The following is a 24,202-nucleotide window of genomic DNA, read 5'->3' on the forward strand; positions in this document are numbered from 1 at the left end:
CAAAGTGAATTTCCAAATCTTGTAATTTGTAGTCAAAATTTAGTGTAGCTCTCTTTAAAAAAAAACAGCTTCACATGTCGGCGCTTTTAATTTCAGATGATTTAAAGTACACTACTGAGTAATTTTATCGATGACGTACTGTAGAAATAGTTAATCCAAGGACAACTCTGAAACTTCTTTCTAAATTCTTCAAGATCATCAGCAAAAAGTAACTGGAGAAGTAATTCTGGATGCAGTCATTTATGAATACAATGAACAGAAAGAGGTCCAAATTTGAGCCTTGTGGTGCCCTAGAATAGATATTATATTCTATGGATCTTGCATGTTCATATTTAACAAATTGCCTTTTGTTTCAGAAGTATGACTCAAGAAGATTTAAAAGACATTCAGAATATCCGATTTCTTAACTTATGTAGCAATACAATATGGTCAATTTTATAGAAACGAGTTAGTCGACCTTGAACCTATATATGAATATTTTGAAAAACATGCTAAATTTATCACACCTGATCCTTTTCCCACAAAACAATTCTAATCAGGCGAAATAAAACTTTTAGTAGGTATTTAATAAAACATTATACACTTATGTATAAATTAAATAATTGTCAAATAATGAGAATATGACTATCGATTTACCCATTCTAGAAATATGAAGAAATATATGAAATTTGTTCAAACTCTGACACTCTCCTCTTACACTGAATTTCCGATCACGGCAGAGGAATGTCAAGAGGCAACTAAGAATATTATAACTTTTAACATAACTCAGCTGATGACATCGTGCTCGTGTTTGTTTCAATTATTCACACCCTGTTTCAAGCGACAATGGTATCTCTTACCATTTTCTCCCCTCAAAATGGTGTAATAAAATCGTACTTTCCAGTATCGCCGTCGGAAAAATCTTTTTGTCAAAAAATAAAATAGATGTTTTATTATTTCGCATAAAAACTTGTGCTCGATCTCACGGAATCACTTTTGGTGTAGTTAAGCTTCACATATAGACGTCTGCGGCGGTCTAAAACGAAACTGTGCAATCTCCTTGAGACCCTGATTTTTTAGGTAATAAGATTTTATGAGTTTGCCTAAAGGTTTGAGATAAAAAGCGGATAACTTAGATAATCGATAAGTTAATGTAATTTACTTAATAAATATAAATATATTTGAACGTGAGTAAAGTATTTAAATTAAATTACCATGTTTTATAAGAACTTAATTAGAACTTGTTTCTAAATAGACAGTGCTTCCAAGATAAATTGCTGGAATTCACAGGACTGCCGCCCTCTGTAATGGACTCATTCATTTAAGACGTTACTTTCCAAAGTGAAGTAAAAATTAGGGATTAAGAGTAAACAAGAACACGAAACTGGCAGTAAAGTGAATGACTTGGTAAATGATAGACCTTAAAGTAGAAAGCACCCTTTTATTATTGTACTGATTCATTTATACAGTGATTCACAACTTATCCAAAAAAATTTGGGAATAGATGCGGCATGAGAAATGGAGTCAATATTGTAAAAAAATTTTTTGTAAAATCCTTATAGTTTCTGAGAAAAAAATTATTGAAGTTATAGCACATTAAACCACTACATAGCTGGACAACTGTAGTCTCTAGCGTCATTCGCAATACGCGTGGAGAGCCATGNATTTTACCATGACTGTTGGCGAATTTTACTACGAGACTGTTAGCGAATTTTAAGACGAGACTGTTAGCAAATTTTACTATGTCTGTTAGCGAATTTTACGACGAGACTGTTGGCAAATTTTACTACGAAACTGTAAACGAATTTTACAATGATTGTTAGCGAATTTTGCTACGAGACTGTTAGCGAATTTTACAACGAGATATTTTAGCGAATTTTACAACGAAACTGTTAACGAATTTTACTATGACTGTTAGCGAATTTTACTATGACTGACTGTTAGCGAACAGGGTTAGTTATTATTGTTTGTGTCAGTGTGTACGTGGAGCAAACTGAAGTTCGTGAGCGAACAATGTTAGCTTGCAAATGCTTACATTATTCGCAAATGTTGTTAATGAACCTAGTTAGGTAACACTGTTCGCGTCAGTGTAGGCCCGGTTTAACAGGAGTATCTTGAGATGTGTAAAAAATGTTATACATAAATTACGAGTACTTTGAAGAGAAATAATGCTACTACTTTACTGAACCATAAAATCTTAGCACAGCTTAACATAACAAACTTTTGAATAAAACATGTGAAGATTTATTGATCCTTCGTAGTGGAGAGGAGCTTTCAATTCGATCATTCGGGCATAGGCGCATATTTCTTTACCACACTACTAAATAATAATATTAACACGTTTAAAGGAGTTTAAAGAACAACGTTGGAAACTTTTTATTGACCACGGCTATATTTAAGAATAAATAATGGTTATTTTAATATTATTTTGTATATTCATACATTTTATTGTTTCAGAAGTTGTATAAGCTATTGCTAATTTGACTTCATTTCAGTTTATTTGCATATGTATTCATTCAAATATAAACATTCTGAAGTTCTATTTATTTTCTTTTCAAATTTTGCACATTTTTTTAAAAAGACGCAATGAATTTTAGAAAGACTTCTCACTTACTAAAAAAATTCGTACTAAATAATTTTCGTACAACATATGAAAAAATGTTTTTCTAAATAACATTCACATTTTAAAGAATTGATCCGTGACCACAATAACAATAAACAAAAATTATAAACTGATCAACTTGTAAAAAGTGAGATAAACCTTTATGTCAAAATGGGAACAACATTTTATTAAATTTACTTATAAAAGGAAATATAAAGTCAGAATAATATTAATCAAATAGATACCTCATCGGCATCGCCTGGTATCAGTATCCATTTGTTTCAGTATGAAATTATTTTTTATCAGGACGCGTGACAATTTCATGTATCCTGAAACGCGCGACGATATATTTCAATAATAAATCATATCGTATGTCACATAGTGCACGTAAACCCGGTTTATGTTTACACGTAATTGATCAATACTTGTACCGCAAATGGAAAATTAACGTGACTAATTATGAATTACGCGTTTTGCATGGACCTGTTCAATATTTAAACTTTAAAAGCATGTTTTTTTCATACCCAATCATATTACGTACACTAATTTTGTGCAGTTTTGTAAATAAAATGCATAGCGACAGCCATCCAATTGCATATACTTTTAATGAAATTTAACTTTAATATGCAAAATATTTCTTGTAATAGAACAGATATAGCTTATTGTTTTATATTATTTAAATAATATAAATTGTTCCTGAAGAGAATATTTTTCTTAACTTTGATTCAAGTTAGATACATAAAAGGCACTCCTTAGAACTGTGGTTCATAACAGACTAAGGCTATTCTGTAAAACAGAGCAACAAAAATATCGAAATGATTCTTTGGAGATGATGTAACTGACGCACAGTTCAATAAATGTCTGTTTGAGGAGACAAACAGCTATACATACAGGGTGGTTCTAAACGGAGTAGTTTTCTCCAACTTTTTGTGTTCTTTAAAAGTTTTTATCAGGAGTAGTATAAAACAACTCATTTTTAATAGAAGTATCTATCTGTGCGAGTGTTTACATTCAATATTGTATTTTGTGTGTTATTTATTTTGTAGTTTAAGTCTACCAATAAGAAGAGATTAGGCTGTTTCCAGCTCGAAAACCTTTTATAGGTTTCCTAAACACTGGTGGATACGAGAATTGTGCCCCTAGGAGAACATACGCAGATGGTTGTGTAGTGGAAGAACAAATTTTGCACTTTCTTGAAGCAGATTCCACTAGAAGTACTAGGAATATTTGGTGAAAAGTTAGAGTTGTTTTATTGGATTGTGCTTAGAAACCTCAAGGAACGTTTGGGCGTTTTATCCTTATCATGTAAAAAGAGTACAAATATTCTTATCCAGTAACTTCCAGATGAAATTTTTGTGTTTATTCTCCAAAATCAAAGAAATCCAAACTTTTGTTCCTTGTTTACCCGAAATGGAAATTGAAATTTTTATAATTTTTACAACTGGGTAGATAAAAATCCCATTTGTACCTACTAAGAAAAAAGAAATTGCAACACGAATTTTTCGTTAATTTATGCACCGGAGTGGCAGCAAAGTAAATTATGGAGCTATAGGGGGTGTTAATGAACTTATGTCAAAAATTTAAAGGGGTAAAAAAGAAGCAAAAACTGAGTTAACTGATGTCACAAACTTGTATCGGAAGTTTAAGGTCATAAAGAAAAAAGCTAATTAAAAATGTGTTTAAATTTGTTTTGGAACTGCTGAAATACATGTATTTTATTACGGCGAGTACTTACAAACAATTCTGTAAAACTTTTTACGAGTTTGTAGTTTTCTTATGAAGCCGGACTATATTCGAAAGTCAGTTTATAATACATTGTTGTACTGATTGCTGTGCTGTTTTTCGAGAGAGAGAGATTTAATAGCCGTATTTCCAAGTTTTCTTTTGAAAATGACGCATTTATTTAGCAATCGTGAATATTATGATATGCTCATAATTTATGGCGAAGCAAATGAAAAGACCCTGCAAGATATCCTGAACGACGTGTTCCCGGACCGCGAACATTTATTGTTGTAGCGCAAAAAGTTTTGGATACCTGTGAAGTACAACCGCGTCGAGGTCGCGACGGTGGCTCAGGGCGACCACTAAGAATCTTAAATGTCAAGGAGATGATTTTAGATCTCGTCGAAAAAGATCCGCATCGTAGCACCAGAAATATCGCACAGCAAGTAAATATTTCGCATCCTGTTGTGTGGCGGACATTACGACGTGTTCAAGCGCAACGTTACAACGCGTGCGAGCGAATTGGATACGTCGCGTTGAAGCTTGTGTGCAAGCAAATGGTGGGTACATCGAACATCTTCCATGAACATCGGGAGTTCTCAAGAGGTGGCTCCTTGCAATGTTGAGAAATGAGTTGACAGAGTTATGTATTAGAAGATGTGCCTGTTCAACCTCATTTGGGTATCTGGTATTTACATAATGAGGCACATTAGCTACTCGGTCGTGAAGTACCTCAATAAAAATTTTAGAAACTTATGGGTAGGAAGAAATGAACCCAATCAGTGGCCCTCAAGATCTCCTTATATCAATCCTTTATACTTGTAGGATCATATGAAGTACCTACATAGTCTACGCCGAAATACGAAACTAATTGTTCTTCTAGAATAAGATAAAAAATATACTTGGAATTCTGGAAAAGATTGAGAAAACTGGCTAAAACGATATTGTAGTATAGATTCATGTGGTGCATATTTTAAACATTTAATATGAAAAAAATATTAAAATATTATATCTTAATTGTGGGTGTAGTTAGAATGATGTAAATTAGTAATAATTAATTTAAGTAAATAGGTTTTTCATATTGTAATTAACTATTTGGTAAAAACAATGCAAATAAACAACCATTAAATTTACCAAAGTTATATCTCTAACACTTTCAATATAAAATATAATTTCCTTCATTTTTATCTCATGATAAATTAAATGGTGTCCCTACACATTTAAGAGGTATCACTAGAACTTGGCTTACTTTAGCATTGCAAATTCCTGAAAAATTCCTGGCATAAATAGTCTACTCGGAGAGACGAAAAGAATATTGGATTAACATTTTTGACTTGCAAATTCGGCAGCCGCGTCACCTACTTAGTTTCCTCATCTGTTTCCTGAGATCTCCGCCGGTTTAGTTAAACACAAATTACATTTTCGCCACATAACTCCACCCCCCTAATAAATTCACTTTGTGCTTCGACTCCCACTAATTGTCTCCATCTGCTTACCACAAGAACGCCTCTCCCTGGGACAGCTTTCCATTATCGCACTTATTCCATTACTGTTTAACAGTTGCGCACAGTAAGATAAACTACCTGTTCCTTTTGTTAAGTGGTGACAAGTGGGTGGGCTTCACGCTTACGTTACTTGTCACTGCGCTGTTTTTGACCAAACCAAAAATATATTTATATCGCAAGAAAGATGTAGAAAAAGTATTTCCAAATATTGTAAATCAATATCTCAGTAGATTGCCACAAGTTGTCTGTTAATACTGCGTTTACTTTGCTTGATTTTTAATGATATTATTAAAATTTACAATAAAAAATGATAAGGTTGCAAATAGCAGCACTATACAGGGTGTCCCATAAGCACATGATAAAAAGGTACTGCGACATTCTTTGGCTCAAAAGAAGACGATTTGACCTAACTTTCATTAAGAAAAAATGTCTGCCTCCTCTGCTATTGACTGTCAAAGTTCTTGAAAAAAAATATGTTTTTTGTAATATCTGGAGAATGTTACGATGGATTTTAATTAAACTTGCTATGGACTTGTTCCTAAGTAAAACTCATGTTTTGATGAAGCAACCGCGTCCATCTACCTTGGGTTAGTTGTAAATTCTTGAGTATCTTTGTACAAGAATTACCAGAACTTTTTATTTGGTCGCTGGAATTAATTCATTTTATTTTTATTGATGCATCAGTCCTTTTCGAGATTTTCGTGATCTTAGTAAAATCTTGTAGCATTCATAGTTTTTACACAAAAATTTTTTTTTCAATTTTAGACAATCATTATCACTACTACTCAAGTTCAACAAATACTCACTACAATCACTACTATCGTAGTAAGTATTTTGATGAAATCTTGTAGCATTCATAGTTATTACGCAAAAAATTGTTTTCTGTTTCGTTACGTTTTAACAATTTTAAATGTATCGCAGTAAATCTGCCCTTTTACAAGAAGCAGCTTTCTCTAATAATAATTGCCAATTCTTTTACCTAGGATATCAATATTGAGTAGTGTTCGCAACTTTAAAGTCTGTCGCAATGCGACGGATTGAATATCATTTTACTTCATTAGATTTATTTTTTGTTAACTCAAAAAATGTAAAGACGTACTTTGGAAAGACATAATTCTCTTTATTGAAACTGGATGATAGTTACATAGATAAGATAGATGATGGCGGAATTACAAGACATGTTCGATTGCCCCCCATTTTCCGCGATGCATAGCTGGATCCTTCGATTGAAATTGAATTGAGCCATCCTCAACAATTTTGGATCTTTCCGTATTACGTTCGCCTCGTTTTGAATTCTACGCAATAATTCTTCCTAGGATTCCACAGGAGTAGCGTAAACTTTATTCTTCAAGGCTCGCCATAGCAAAAAATCTAACAACGTTAAGTTGGGGGACCTGGGGGGGGTCATTGGTCATTCGAAGGAACATCGCTCCCTCTTCTTCCGATCCACTTGTGTGGAAAAGTATTATTCAAATGTGCAGGCAGTTACAATTGCACTAAACTGCGGAGGAGCACCATCGTGCATGAACCACATCTGAGCACGAAGATCGAGAGGGACATCTTCCATTAGAACCGGAAAAGTATTCGTCAGAAAAATGAAATAATTTTCGCTATTCAAGCAGAGCGGCTTGACATAAGGACCCAGAAGGATGTCACCGATAATCCCGGCCCAAACATTTATTGAAAATTCCACCTGAAAGTGGGTAATACGCCTCGCATGAGGGTTTCTTCTGCGTAATGGTGAATAAAATTCGGCTGGTAAAATTTGGATCGTGTGCCGACGCTCCAAATAAAAAGGCGAAATTGAAGTCTTCTCTCAAAATGGTATAGTAAAAGCTCCTGAACAGACCTCACATGACAAGGATGGAGAAGCTGCTGTCTTATGATGCGATTAATTGTACTTTTTGGTACGCCAAATTGCACTGTTAGACGGCGAGTACTGATATTTGCATCTTCAGCGACCCTATTTAAAACGTCTCCCACAACTGCTGCATTTCGTAGTTGAGGACGACTCACACAGTCAACGGCTCGAACACCAAATTACCCAGTCTCCCACAAACTCTTTTCAATCCATGTAAATCGGTAATTTGGAACCCGTCGATTTGGGTATCGCGCCGCGTAGACGCGTACACTCCCACCCAAGTTGTCTTCACAAAACCCTAAAAGTAAATTCACGCAACAGCGATTTGCGAATTGCGATTAACGATTTTACGATTCATACGACAAAAATTTAACATTCGTTCATGCACATACGCGAAAACTAGTTACTTTTAAATTTCTTGTGTTACTTGCCNAGAAACAACCATTAAATTTACCAAAGTTATATCTCTAACACTTTCAATATAAAATATAATTTCCTTCATTTTTATCTCATGATAAATTAAATGGTGTCCCTACACATTTAAGAGGTATCACTAGAACTTGGCTTACTTTAGCATTGCAAATTCCTGAAAAATTCCTGGCATAAATAGTCTACTCGGAGAGACGAAAAGAATATTGGATTAACATTTTTGACTTGCAAATTCGGCAGCCGCGTCACCTACTTAGTTTCCTCATCTGTTTCCTGAGATCTCCGCCGGTTTAGTTAAACACAAATTACATTTTCGCCACATAACTCCACCCCCCTAATAAATTCACTTTGTGCTTCGACTCCCACTAATTGTCTCCATCTGCTAACCACAAGAACGCCTCTCCCTGGGACAGCTTTCCATTATCGCACTTATTCCATTACTGTTTAACAGTTGCGCACAGTAAGATAAACTACCTGTTCCTTTTGTTAAGTGGTGACAAGTGGGTGGGCTTCACGCTTACGTTACTTGTCACTGCGCCGTTTTTGATCAAACCAAAAATATATTTATATCGTAAGAAAGATGTAGAAAAAGGATTTCCAAAAATGGTAAATCAATATCTCAGTAGATTGCCACAAGTTGTCTGTTAATACTGCGTTACTTTGCTTGATTTTTAATGAGATATTATTATTGTTATTAAAATTTACAATAAAAAATTATAATGTTGCAAAGAGGAGATGTATGAGGATAGTACAACAGATTTCTACAAAAATTGAAATAAATGATCTGATAAGTAGTATTTTTATACTTGTATGTACATGCTGATCGATTTAACCGAAGAAAGGAGTTTTTCTGGGAAACGGCCGAGAAAAATAAATTATTTTAGAAAATATTTCATTTTTGCTTACTTTTACTAGAAGTTAGGGCAGAAATACAGAAATTATCTTTACGACGCTAGGCGTCGCGGCGCTTCAAACATTTTTTTCCTGCAACATATTTTTTTTTAATATGTCACGATAAAAATTCCCTTAATTTTGAATATTTTTCCTATATAACATTTTTTTATACTCCTATTATTTAAAAAGTTACGGGCAATTCTCTAGTGAATTTCTCTATCTCATAATTATTATTGCAACGATGTAGTCAGCGATATAGACCTTTTTCAATGCACTTGCTGGTTCAATATAACAATAACTACTATTCTATTTACAATGAAAAACGTATTCATTATAAACAATTTAATAACACAACTGTGTATACAAACAACAATTACATTAATTTGTCCACCTATCATATAAGGGAGACCATAGCAATATAAAGAATATCAACTGAAATACGTAAATAGAAAAGGAATATCAAATGAAATAAATAAAAATAAAAATAAATAAACACAATACTTAATGTTTTAATAGGTGTTCAATGTGAGCACCATTATTATTTAAACACAACACTGGACGTTACTTTTTTTAAAATATTGTCACGTATTTCAGCACAAGCAGCAGTGATTTTCTGCTTTAAGTGATTAATACTGTTTGTTTTAGTTTTATACACAATATTTTTTAGGGCTTCCCACATGAAGAAATCAAGAGGGGTTAGATCTGAGGCTCTCGGAGTAAATTGTAAAGGGCCATTAGTACCTATCCACTTATTTTCAAAGTGCAAATTTAAATAGTTTTGAACAACTGCAGCATTTTGGTAAGGTGCCCCCATCCAGTTGAAACCACAGGTGTCTCCTAATTTGAAGTGGCACATTTTCTATAAGAATAGGAATATCATTTGCAAGAAAATTGCAATATCTTTGTCCCGTTAAGACACCATCATAAAAATATGGACCTATTAAATAGTGCCCTACAATTCCACACCATACATTGACACTAAAGTGACCCTGCCTTTGAACTTCTCTAATAGTATGTGGGTTTTCGTCCGACCAATGATGAGTATTTTTCCGGATTGGGATGCTATGACTAATAAAATGACTCCCGTCTGTCCACAAAATGTGATTATACAAATTAGGATCATCATCTAATGCAACTAAGAACTGAGAAATAAAATTTTTTTCGCCGTTCAAAATCTCCAGGATTTAACTCTTGCACACTATGGATTTTATAATCGTGAAATTTGTTAATTTTTAAAACTCTTTGAATTGCATTATTTGTCAAATTTAACTCTCTCGGAGCCTTTCTAATCGATGCTTCAGGTTCATTTTCGAAATAGTTTATTATAATTGCCACATTTTCATCAGCGGTTACTGCTTTTTGTGTCATCCTGTTAACTAAAAATGATTTCTTATTCTGACAGAGAACATTTTCCAATTTGCTAAATATTTGATGATTTGAATGATTTATTTCGGTATATTTCAGTAATTTTAATTTTCTTGCCCGTAATGCATTTTTCTGGGCTTCTCAGAAAATTAACAGCATATCCACTCTTTCGTCATGGGAAAACATTTTATTACTGCTACTTTTCAGTAACTACTACTAATGAAAGGTCACAACACTTCAAAAATTAATTCTATAAACTCTATAATGATTATTAAATCCCTCAAAATTCTACACTTCTTATTGAGAATATGTCATATGAAAACAAATACTGTTTTTTGCCTAGCCCGCTTGTATTTATTCAAAAAATAGTAAAGTAAAATAATAAAGTATCACAACAGATAAAAATTTGGCAATTGTTTTTCACTGTTGGACAATTGGCATTGGAGAATTACAGCAAAGCTTTTAAACTTTAGTGTCATTTAATATGTTTATATAGTTTGATGATGGTGTCTTATTAACAAAGTACGATTTGGGAATCGACAACATTTTAAATAATGGGAACATAAAAAAACCTTATATAGGAAAAATATTCTAAATTAAGGAATCTTTATCGTGACATATTAAAAAATATATGTTGCTGGAAAAAAAATTTTTGAAGCGCCGTGGCGCCTAGCGTAGTAAGGATAATTTCTGTATTTTGACCCTACCTTCAAGCAAAAGTAATCAGAAATGCAATAGTTTCTAAAATAATTTATTTTTCTCAGCCGTTTCCCAGAATAACTCATTTTTTTATGGAACACTCTATATATTATACTATTTTTGAATTGTACGGTAAATTCTAATCACTTTTTGTAGAACATACCATATCTCTAAAATCAGCGGTTTTCGTACTAATGACGTTTGAAATGTGATTAATGGAAAAAAATATGTTTAGTCATAAAACATTATTTAAATACCAATTTATAATAAATGTTCAATGTTTTATCCGTTTACTTCAATACGTTTTTGTAATGGAAGGACTGTTTCCCGTTGAACGTTTTCAATTACATCTGCTGGAATAAGTCTTATTTCCTATCGTATTCTCTGCTTCAGGTCATCAAGATTATTTGATCTATTCACATAAACTTTAAATTTCAAATAACTACATAAGAAGAAATCTACAGGGGTTAAATCCAGTGACCTTGGTGGCCACTCAATAGGACATCTGCAACCAATCCATTTATTAGAGAAAATTAAGTAAAAAAATTGTGGAACTGTAATTGCAAAATGAGGAGGTGCCCCATCGTGTTGGAACCATATGCCACTATGAGGAATATCTGGATCTTTTGGATTAGGAAACACAACACCTAAAGCGGGAATTAGTTCAAACTGAAGAAAGTCTAGGAAAAAATACTAAACGCCGTGTCCGAGCGTTTTTTCACAAAATAATTACCTAAATATTAAAGAATTTGTTCCTTTCATCATGAACGCACTATATAGTAAAATTGTGATAATTCATGCTGAATTTATTTCCAACTTGAACAATAAATCCTTGAAAATTACATTTAGTAGGAGTAATGCCATATATCTTGCAAACAAATATATTTTTTTAACGCTTCTAAGTAAAACTATATTTCATAAATCGTCGATTAAGGATAGGAATTTCAGTTGGATTAAATAAATAAATATTTATAAAGGAATCAATTTCACAAATGTACATTTTTTCACATGAATTCAACTCATCATGACATAAAAGCGCGTTTTAAAAAAGCTTCATCGACAAAAAATTCCAATAGTGCCGCTTAAAGCAAATGCCTCATGCTTCTTACATACATTCGATGATGACATTCCCAATGTGTGTAAATAGAAAAATAAGATGTCTACATTATCGACAAGTATCTGTTCTTTACATGTTTTGGATAGTATGAGAAAATAAGTTTGATTAACTTTTTAGTGACGTGACGGAGACGTTTTCAATTAATTTTTCTAGACTGATAAAAACTCCCAGCGATTTACATACATTTCAACATTTTAGTATATGTATATCTAGCTACCAATATAATCCAGTTGCGTAAATTTGATAAAATCGTTTGATATTTTATTTATACTGGCTTTAGTGAAAATATAATACTAATGTTACGCATATAGTGTAAATCATTTCGAGCTCCGAGGGTAATACTTGTTAAACAGATTTTTATAAACATACCCCTTAAAATTGATTAAAGAATAACCCAAAAAGTTGATTTTTATTTCATTACAGCTATTAACAAAAGATATTTCTATCATTTTTTAAAACCTTACGTAAAACTTTATGTAATTTTCAGTGGTGTTAAAATAAAAATCATATAGCGTGGAGAGCCCCAGCTACTCCAAATACTCAAATCCGTTTTTACAATTAGTATTAACGTTGCGATAGTATTTATCATAGTATTTTAGTAGTTAGTGCCAAAAATTTCTTACGTATATAGCAACTCGGAGTTGATGGATATTGTTTTAATTTATGGTGAAGCAAGACAACATTTGTGTTACGGTGAAGCATTTGTGTTATGGTGAAGCATGACAACATTTGTGATAATTCGCAGAAACTGTGTTTACACGTCGCACAGTGGGAAATATTGGAAAAAATTCTCGCCACTCGCCAATTTTCATCTTATCGTCGTGAGGTTTTTTCGAAAAACTCTTTTTTTTGTTTTTTAATGCTTAGGGAGGGCCCCAACCTCAATGTCGAAGAAAAAAATTTTAAATACTCGATGTTCAGTTGCAGAAAATTTTTTTTAAAAGTATCAGCTATCAATAAAAATTGATTATTATGACCCTTGATGATATATTTGGAGTTAGGTTTTTGAAGAAAAAACATCAGATATATCAAGGGTCATAATAAGGGGCGCTCCATAAGCATTAAAAAAAGGGTTTTTCGAAAAAACCTCACCGGAATATGAAAATTCACATTACAACGAGATTATTTAAAAAAAATCACGACGAGACGATGATAATTGGCGAGTGGCGAGAATTTTTTCCAATATTTCCCACTGTGCGTCGATGGACAAAATTGAACAGTTGTTGTAACATCAGGTATGCCAAATTACTTTATTAAGTAAAACCACAAATTAATTTAATTAATTAATAATAACAATAGAGGCAGAATCAGTTGAATTTGCTGATATAAAATAGGTGTTATAAAATTCTATTTATTTCTTTCCTTGCGAAATTCTTTTAAGTTTTTATTACACTTCGCCTTGTGTAAGGTCAGGTTTTACAGTGGACTAGTTTCCAGTGCCATGTAGAGGTGTATTTTTAAATTGCCCTTTTTAATTTTTTTACAAAATTGTGTTTGTAAGCGTTCCTTGTACATCCAAATTTTTTTTTGGATAAGTTCTAAATCACCCTGTATACAATAAATACAATTTCATTTATTTCCGCAAACAGGCAGGAAAGCCGACGTAGTGTTCCCAGACGAAAAGGTGACGGTAGCTTTTGAGTGCTCCGAGAGGGAAAGCCGACCCTCGGACCTTCAGGGGCCAATAATTCTAGAATCAGGCAGGAAAGCCCTCGCCATGTTTCCAGACGAAACGGTAACGGTAGTTCCTGAGTGCTTCGAGAGGGCAAGCCGGCCCTCGGATCTTCAGGGGCAAGGATAGGGAACGTTGGTAAGAAAGCCGATACCAAGGGAGAGAGGACTTACTTCGTGCTGAGGAATGCCGGTCAACACTACTGTTTCTTCACGCACCAATATCCTTGGTAGGAAAAATGACTTCGGATGGGACGCGGTTGAGCGAAACTATCGCTCTTTACCCACACTGACTTTTCATTCTCGAAACTCAGCTTTTATAGCCGACTGGTGACGTGACAAACTATTCACCGGATATTTGTTTAGACTCACATTAAATACAGAATTAGGTTCATACATTATAAACATAGGAAAAGACAAATCATTCATGGGATATCTGCGTAACTAAATTATTATTTTTATTTTTTATTTTGGTTGGGGTTCATTACAATGTTTAAGTTCAAATATAAATAAAACTTGATATGTTGGTCATATTATTTTTTGACATAGTAGCCAAAGTATTTGCATTTACGGAAATGATGAAAATACTCCGACACCTAACCAACTTTGTTCATGTTTTCTTTGTAAGTAGGTTACCCTCATTTTGTAATAAAGCTTTCTTCCGGTTGATATATTTTTTGTATTCTTAACGGTTTTTATGTAATGAATTATTTTATTTATTACCATCGCATTTTCGATGCAAATTGGATGTAATTGTTATCAAAAATGACGAAATAAAGCTTTGTGGAATTCAATAACTTGTATTCGAATGTTCGTTCTCGAAAATTATTCAAAACAATCGCCATTTATAATGTAATAATAAAATACGGTATAATTTGAAAACAACAACATTCCATTATGATTTTTCCTGACTCTGCCTATTCGTACGTTTTCTCATAATAAATCTGGGACACCTTATCTTTATGACTGTTTAACAAGATCTAATACAAAAAATTTATTACAAAGTACAATGCTTTATGGAAAACATTACACTTTGTTCAACTTATATAAATAAAAATAAAATATAAATTCAGAAAGTAGTTATTTCCAGTTGCATAATATATGGTTGTGGATTTTTTATACATGGGCTCGCTCTGTAAATAGAATTGGTTTATTATTAACCTATTAATAAGTTGCTGAACGATTTATTCTCAAATTTTACTATTTTTTACTACTATTACCATTTTCTGTCAGATTTTCAGATTACGAACAAAAGTAACATGATGGAAAATGGTCTTTACTTAAATATGCCAACATGTTTTGGGTACGAAAATACTAATTTTTTTTTAATTCGTCTAATATTCCAACAATAAAAACTTAATTCTGTTGTATATAAACTGATTACTTTTGCTTGTAAGTTTAAGAAAATTGTCATCAAACATTTTTTGCTACAAATATGTCCATCTTGATAAAATGACAGGATTTACCAAACATACTGACGACACCCACATGTATCATCCTCCTTACAGCAAGGAATACTTGTGCATGAGCAGCTAACAGAGTCATAAATCTTATGACAGTATGATTCCGTGTACTTAGCACAAGATCCTCGTGTATTAGCATCCTACACACTTTACACAAAAGTATACTAACCGGCAGTGGCATTGAGAACATGGACATTAATAGATGCTGGGACAGCATTAGAGGGTTTGCACGTGTAGTTGCCGTTGTGGCTCTTGTCGGCCTCCTGGAGTTGCAGGATGCTCGAGCTCCGCCCCTCCTTCACTGTGACGCCCGGGTCGTAGTTGATCATACGTTGTTCATGGTACCAGAACACGAACTCCGGGGGCTCCGTGGAGTCCCGTAACGTGCACACAAGTCTTAGGAGAGAGCCGGCACGCAGATATAGGTCTGGGGCCCCTTGAACCTCCGCTAGAGCCGCTGAAAAAAAAACCATCATTTATTAAATTACAGAAAAAAATGTATCGCAGATATACGGGATATTAAGCCAAGTCAAATGAAACTGTTTGCTCGATTAACGGCTTGGTTTGTTCCGTCTCTAGTTCTCTTTTTAAATTATCACTTTAGTATTCTCTAATTTGGATTCCAGGTAAATATTCCAACAGCATTGAAAATATCAAGCCTCATCTAACCTTTGTAACCTTTAAAGTTGACAACGTGTCCCCACCTATTGGCATTCATCTAAGCAACTATTGGATAGATTTTCATTTCTCAGTCTGATAGACGGAAACTTTGTTCCTTAATATTCTTATATCAATATCAATTGTCCGAATATATTCCACATGTTAAATATCCATGTGTCTAGCTACCTTTGGAACACGAAACTTCAGAACATTTTATCTTACCACTCCACAAACAAATGCCTTGAAGTTTTCGTCCTTTTATACGAGTGTAATATGTGTCAAAATTGTACTGATATACAAGAACAGCTTGATATATTTGACGTTAATATTACTGATATAAAAAATCTATTTGTAAAGTAATTAGATACTTAATACTATTTTAATTATTATAGGTATACAGGGTGTTAATAAACTTATGTCAAAAATTTAAAGCGATGAAAAAGGAGCAAAAACTGAGTTAATTGATGTCACAAACTTGTATCGGAAGTTTAAGGTCATAGAGAAAAAGGCTAATGAAAAATGCGTTTAAAACTGTTTTGGAACTACTGAAATACATTTATTTTATCGCGACGAGTACTTACAAATAATTCTGTAACACCTTTTACGAGTTTGTAGGTTTCTTATGAAGCCGGACTGTATTCCAACTCTCACAGTGCTACACTTTTTTGCGAGAAACCCCCTTAAGTGACTTTTTCGTGGGCCCCCTTGTCTTTGGAACCAGAAAAATTTCGTCGCAAATTTGATTTTTTAAAAAATTATTAGTTAGCTAGAAAGCCATTGAATTTAGAAACTTTTTTGTCTCTTGATATTTGTTTCGTAAAACGCAATGTTTTTGAGGAAAATGGCGAGTCGAAAACATTGCCTTTTATGAAAAATGTATAAAACGACAAAAAGTTTCTAAATTTAATGGCTTTCTAGTGGACTAATAATTTTTAAGAAATTTAAATATTCGACCAAATTTTGTTGGCTTCAAAAACAAGGGGGCCTACGAAAAATTGTCTTACGTGGGTTCCCCGCCAAAAACGTAGCACCATCGGATTTCTCATGTCATAAAACCCCTGTGTACCAAATTTAGTGATTTTCGTACAACAGGGTTCTGAGATATAAAAAAAAATATTCTTAGGGGTGGATTTCAGGGGGCTGTAACTCCGAAAGAGGGGGCCACTTGGCAAAAATAAAAAATACGGGTCCCCTAAATTTGTTTTAAGAATCTGTGACCAAATTTCGGGACACCCTGTATTTAAAACAGTTTCTTTTACTGAAGTTACTAAATAATAGTTAATAGTTACTAAACACAATGACATGTCTCAAAAACAAAAAGATTCAAGGTCACTCGCGTTCAATGCTAAATATCAAATGGATCTTCAACTTTTTAGCTAGTACCTTTTTTATACAAGATTGGACAAATTTCACTTGGTTCCTGAAATGCAAAAATTAAAAAAAGAGCCCATGATGGAGAATGAGATAGAAATGCAGGCAGAAGGTAACCCGTAGTCTCCACTCCACTACTTTATCATTACACATCCTGCCGACAGGACTCAAATGAATTTGGTTTAAATCGCACAGTAAAATAATGTGAAATATGAAATAAATTACAGCACATATTTATATGGATTTATGTTGATAACTTTAATATAAGTACCCTATAATTGTAGTTGGCACCAAGATTGTTGTGAGGATTGTTACATCTCTACATCTCTACATCTCTACATCTTTGAGATATATTTGTTACTCAGTATTTCCTATTAAAAGAAAACATAAAAACATTGGTAGAAACTGATATAAACAAAGTTATTCACAGGGTCACACAAAATGTCACAAATAACCCCAATTACCTAGTTCGTATTAACAAGTCTCATTACCCTATGTCGTCGTCGGAATAACAATTTACTCAAATAAAATATGGATTTTGATCGGAGCACTATACTTGAGAGAGAACGATTCTCCTCAATATTTAACAAAAAGTCCGTGTCATCTTGTTCCATTTTAGTTTTGCACATTTTTCTCTTAGTGCCTGATTGTTTTGTTCTTTTTTAATTTCTTTCAATTCTTTTCTCTTAAGTTCACTTTCTAGTTTCTCCTGTTCGGCCCAAATTGCTATTTGGCCGAGTTCTCGTTCTCTTCCGGAAGCAATTCGTTTTCCAATTTTTGGCGACACTGGAAGTAATTTCTTCATAGCAGGTGAACTTCTAGGTGTTACTTCCATTTTGGCTACTTCTCTTCCATGCCCGTTTGATATATTCGGGAAAACATCCTGCATTTCATCACCGATAGATACATTAGAAACAGTTTGATGTATATGGTGCAAAGTCATATCGGAAAAGTCAGTATTTTCTGAATTTGGATGGTTTGTAAAAGCTGCAGGAAGAAAATCGTCATCAGCAAAGATGTTCCTCTTACAGGGATAAATTCCAGCTGCTCTAAGTCCAGCTTGATTGTTCCTTGGACTTGCCACCAAAGGATAGGCATCTTTTGTGATTTTTGGAATATTGTATATTGACGTGGTTTTATATGGATTAATGCATATCCGGCAGTCGCAAGTAGTATCAATATATTTCTTCATAGGACCATATACTGACCAACCTAAAGATTGTAATTTGTGGGTGCTGTGTGGTAAGGAGATTATCGCCGCTCCTGATATCCCCCATAAGCTGTTAATATTCATTAGAAATTAATACTCATCTTAAATATTATAATTTATTTTCAATCATAGTATGAAAAAAAGTGATTCACAACTTATTTAAAGTTCAAGAATGTTTTAAATACTTACAACAGAGCAGATGCTTCAACTACGTATTGGAACGGAATGGTTCTTAATGTTATTCTTTAATACATTAATATTAACTACCTGAGACAGAATCGCCTAGCTAGTGAGAATGACCTGTTGATTAAGTCTTCGTCCATTACAATAATTTTCCTGAAACACCAAGAGGCGTTAATTTTATTAATAAAAGATTATCATTAACACGGTTGAGTGCTTTGAGAACTACTCGTATAAACACAGCCACTAAGATTAATTCCTAAATGTTTCATTATATACGAGAATGGTCTGAAAAGTTTTCGACCTAACAAAGATACAAGACATTTTTTCAGAATTTTTTTTTTATTTTTCAACATAGTCTCCTTGTAACTCTACACACTTCTCCCAGCGATGCTCCCATCTCTGTAACCCGTCCAAATAGTACTCAGCGTTTTTCTCTGCAAAATAATTGTTCACGAAGGTGATTGCCTCTTCATTTGACGAAAATCTCTGACCTCCGAGCGCAATTTTTAGATGAGGGAACAAAAAGAAGTCGCTTGGGGCTAGATCTGATGAGTAAGGCCAATAGTCAAGCAGTTCAAACCGTAATTCGCGGATTTTCGCCATGGCAATCGCTGAGGTGTGAGACGGTGTGTTGTCTTGGTGAAACAGGATTTTCTTTTTCTGCAAATGTGGCCGTTTTTCCACAAGTTCTGCCTTCAGCTTGTCAAGTAATGATGCGTAATATGCTCCTGTGATGGTTTTTCCTTTTTGAAGTTAATCGACTAAAATAACTCCATGACTATCCCAAAAAACAGTCGCCATCAATTTCCAAGCCGAAAAAACAATTTTTTGCTTTTTTTGAAGCCTGTTCTCCCTTTGCAGTCCACTGTTTGGACTATATTTTTGTTTCGGGCGTATAATGGCGTATCCAAGTTTCATCTACAGTAATTAATCGGCGCCAAAACTCGGATTTATTGCGCTTAAACTGCGCCAACAGAGCGTTGGAAATGTTCATTCGAACACGTTTTTGGTCTAACGTGAGCAAATGCGGCACCCAACGCGCGGACAGCTTTCTCATGTTTAAATGTTGATTTAATATGTGACAAACACGTTATTTTGACATGTTCATAACCTCTGCTATCTCTCTCACTTTAAATCGGCGGTCGTCTAGCACAATTTGGTGAACTTTGGCGATGTTTACGTCGGTAGTTGCAGTTTTTGGAAGTCCCGAACGTTCATCGTCTCCCAAGCTCTTGCGGCCACGTTTAAATTCTGCTGCCCAAAATTTCACTGTGGTAAATGATGGTGCAGAGTCCCCATACACAGAATCCAACTCATCTCTGATTTGCGTAGGCGTATTGCCTTTCAAAAACAAATATTTAATAACAGCTCGATACTCGATTTTGTCCATTTTCATAAAAACACTCACATCAACTCACTCAAACGACTGTTACATAACAACTGCGCGCCCAAAATGGCTGAAACTTTGGTGAGTAACTGTCAACAGATGAACAACGAAATTCACTAGTTTTTATTTACGAGTGCTGCCATTTTCATGTTGAGGTCGGAAACTTTTCAGACCACCCTCGTAATTACAGTTTAGGATCAGTATTTAGACATTCCACAAATTATCATTCTCATCGGTAATTTTGTTTTAAATCATTATTATCCTTACCCAAGAAATTATGTTTTATTTCCACGGATTTGCCGATGCATATTCCAGTTCAAATTGTGAAAACTAATAATGTTTATGTATGTATACCACAATATATATAAAAATACTTTTAAAATAATTAGCACATAACAGCAGCGACGTCCATCACTATTACAAATTAATGGCGACATAAAAATTCCATTACCCAAATGCACACCACTAAAATATAACGCTTTATTATTTAATGCTCCCGGAACATAAATGCGTCACCTTCCCTGCTCACAAATTGTTTGCAAATCTCTTAATCCACTTTTCCTTTTAATCTCCCCAGATATATATCCAAAACTTTGTTGAATTTTGGTCTTTTATGTAGAACGTAGTTTTAATTAGACAAGTTAAAGTAATTAACACGCAAATGTTTGAAATTATAAGTACATTTTAATTGGGAAAATACCACTTTCGAAAATGCCAGGGAAGTACTAAGAGGGTATCAGTTTCAATTAAATCGGTTTGTGTAACTAGGAAATAGTACTTGTTACTTCTGTGTAACCAAAACTAAGCTGATTTACAACCAAAATTTAAAACTTATCAAAATCATTGCGATAATTGTTTAATTCAAGTAAATGTCCACTTTTATAAATTTCTTAAACTATTCTTATCAGTCATAATAAATTCGCAGGACGGAAATCTGACACTGAACTAAAATTATTATTTAAGAATAACGAGGGCATCAATATTTCCAACAGAAGAGTCTATTCACATCATGAGAATAAGATTGGAAATAAAGAAGGGAAACGGAAGCTGTAAGTTATATATATCAGCTCTGCAGGCCTAGTAGGCCCATGGCTTGTTTCACAATTTTTCTCCATTCCTTCTTATTTCCAGTTATCTGCTTCCACTAAGTGATGTTTGCTTTTTCTATGCCCCTTTCCACCTCATCTTTCGATCTAACATTTGGTCTTCCGCGTCTCCTTTTGCCTCCAATACCGCTTTCTATTATTCTGTGTGGAGTTCTATGTCTCGGCATTTTCATTATATGACCCATCCAGTCTTTGGACTTTTATTACTCCTATAATATCAGCCTCATTAAATAGGTGTGCTAACTCACTATTTGTTCTTCTTTCCCATACATCTTCTAGTATTTTCTTTTCCCATATCCTTAACCTATTTTGTTCTGCCAATATCAATGTCCATACTGCGCATCCAAAAATCAGTACTGGCCTTATAACAGTATTGTATAATCTAAATTTGAGGCCTCTTGGTTTTATTTCTTTGACCTGTATTTCTTAATATTTCATTAAGAGCCCCAACACAACGATTTCCTGCTATTAATCAACTCTTCTTCAAAACTCGGTTTTCTAGTAAATGTCGTTCCTAAGTATCAAAATTTTTCAGCCTCTTTAAATGTGTATACTTTCCCTTCATCTCTTCTTATTCTTAATATTTCATTTTGAACAAATTCTCTGTGAGATCACACCATGAATTTCGTTTTAGTTTGGTTGATTACTAATCCCATTCTTTCTGCTGATCTTACCAATCTCTTGAATATGTTTCTGTTATCTCTTTTTTACTTCTTGTTAACAGTACAATATCATCTGCAAACGCCAGACACTGATGTCGTTTGTGGTATATTAGGCCAGATCTATCTGGTTTGTTTCTCTGTATATTCAGTTATAATATCACAAGAGCATAGAAAATATTCGATTATACTTCCGAGTCACGAGACGTATTCTGCGAAACACCACGACAGCGTAGCTGGAGTGGTGTTTTAAGGATATACGTCGAGTGAGGTTAGTATAATCGAATATTTTCGTTTGCTCGAGTGGTATTCGATACGATTATATAATTCAGAGCTTGAACCTAAGCGTTCCATTTTTTTTTTTTGACGTTTATTGACAAATGTTAAAACTATCGTTACCATGACATAGTTCACATTGTTGGAGGAGGCGAAACACCAAAACGGTTATACCACGTCATCAAGAGTATAATCGTTTATCAATACATAGTAACTACGTAAAATTTGTAAGTAAATTGTAAATTTGTAAATTTGTAAATTTGTAACTACGTAATATTTGTATTTGTTTGTAACTACGTAAATTTGTAAATTTGTAATGGGCTAAATTTCTAATGAATTATATAATCTTTCTAATACTATACTGAACAAGAGCGGTGATAATGGATCTCCTTGTTTAAGGCCATCTGTTATTTCAAATCTTTCCGAAAACTTTCCGTTTATTCTGACACTGTTTTCTGTTTGTGTTTACGTCAATTTCATAATATTTATTATTTTAGGGCTTAAATTCATTTCACTTAGTGGTTTATATATTTGACTTTTACTGACTAGATATGTTTCCTTCTGATGTTCATAGCACTCTGCCTGTATCTCCCTTAGTGTAATTGATCGACTACCGATCTGCCTCGTCTGAATCCACATTGGTATTCTCCTATTTCGTTTTCAATCTTCTCAGCTAGCCTGTTCTTAAAATGAGACTTCAGAATCTTATATATTACATTAAGAAGAACTATACCTCTATAATTTTAACAATCCTTCCTATTTCCTTTTCTAAAAATTGGTTGCAATATAGCTTCATTCCATCTTGTAGGTATTTTTCCTTGTTTCCATATTTTTTTCCAGTATTTTGCGTATATTTTTAATTAACTATTCGCCACCATATTTAATCATTTCTGCAATAATTCCATCCTCACCCGGACTCTTTTCATTTTTCAATTTTTTTATTATTGCTTTTATTTCTTCTAGGCTAGGTACTTGTTCTACGTCTTCATTTTGGTTTATATCCGTTACGTCATTAATTTACTCTCCTACTTCTTCAGTAATTTATCAAAATCTTCCTTCCGCGTTTTCAAAATTTCCTTCTCATCTCCGTAAGTTCCCCTTTCTCATTTCTATAAAATATTGTTTTTGGTTGATATCCTTTTTTCCCCGTATTAGTCCTCTGTACAGATATCTTATTTCCTTATTTTTATAGTTTTCCTCCAATCGTGTTATTAATCTCTCATTATACTTTCTTTTCTTCTCTCTCATTAGATTTTTTGTTATGCGCATTTGCCTTTTGTATGCTTCTTTTGTTTCATTTGTTTCTTTCTGTAACATTTTTAATCGCAACTTTCTTCTTACTTCCAAATCTTGGTCACATTCTTTGTTAAACCATTTTTCATTCTATCTGCTCTCAGTTTTTTCATCAGTTTCCGCTGCTCTTTCCATGCTACCATTTACACTTCCCCACAAGGTCTCTATGTCATTGGTGTCTGTTATGTTTTTTAGATTTTCATTTAAATGTTCAGTATATTTCTGTTTTTCTTCTTCTAGATTTAACCTATAGAATTTTGTTCTATTGTATTTTCTTTGTCTTTGATTCGGGGTAGTAATTGTTTCATTATGATTCCTACCATAAAATGGTCTAAATTTGCGTCCAATCCTCTGCAACTTCTTATTTTGTAATATTCTGTCCTTCATCCCTTTCAATTAATACATGGTCAATTTGGTTAACTGTTCTTCCATCTGGAGATTTCCATGTTTCTTTATGAATTTCCTTTCCTTGAAAGAAAGTACTTTTCACAATCAATTTTTTTCTTTAGCAATGTCAATTAATAATTTCCCATTTCCATTCGTAATTGTATGTTTACTAAAACTTTCTATTACTAGTTTACATATATCCTTTTTACCGATTTTTGCATTTGCATCTCCTAACTCCATTTTCATATCGTATGTTAGCAATTTATCATATACCTATATTATCTAGTTTACTGTAGGAATCCTCCTTGCCTTCGATATTTGCTTCTTATGTAGGTATGTACACATCTCTGTAAAAGATTTACA

The 24,202-nt window shown here is 33.5% G+C and overlaps 1 protein-coding gene across 1 annotated transcript in view; it reads right to left on the bottom strand.

Annotated features, from left to right (window-relative positions):
• Positions 1-24,202, bottom strand: part of LOC108906941 — a 163,525-nt gene that overhangs the window by 11,277 nt on the left and 128,046 nt on the right. Inside the window, exon 5 of the mRNA XM_018710389.1 lies at positions 15,477-15,764. Within this exon, the coding sequence (XP_018565905.1) occupies positions 15,477-15,764 (288 nt within the window). The remainder of the gene's footprint in view (positions 1-15,476; positions 15,765-24,202) is intronic.

The sequence above is a fragment of the Anoplophora glabripennis genome, unplaced genomic scaffold, assembly GCF_000390285.2.
Source record: "Anoplophora glabripennis isolate ALB-LARVAE unplaced genomic scaffold, Agla_2.0 scaffold219, whole genome shotgun sequence".
Lineage (NCBI taxonomy): Eukaryota > Metazoa > Arthropoda > Insecta > Coleoptera > Cerambycidae > Anoplophora > Anoplophora glabripennis.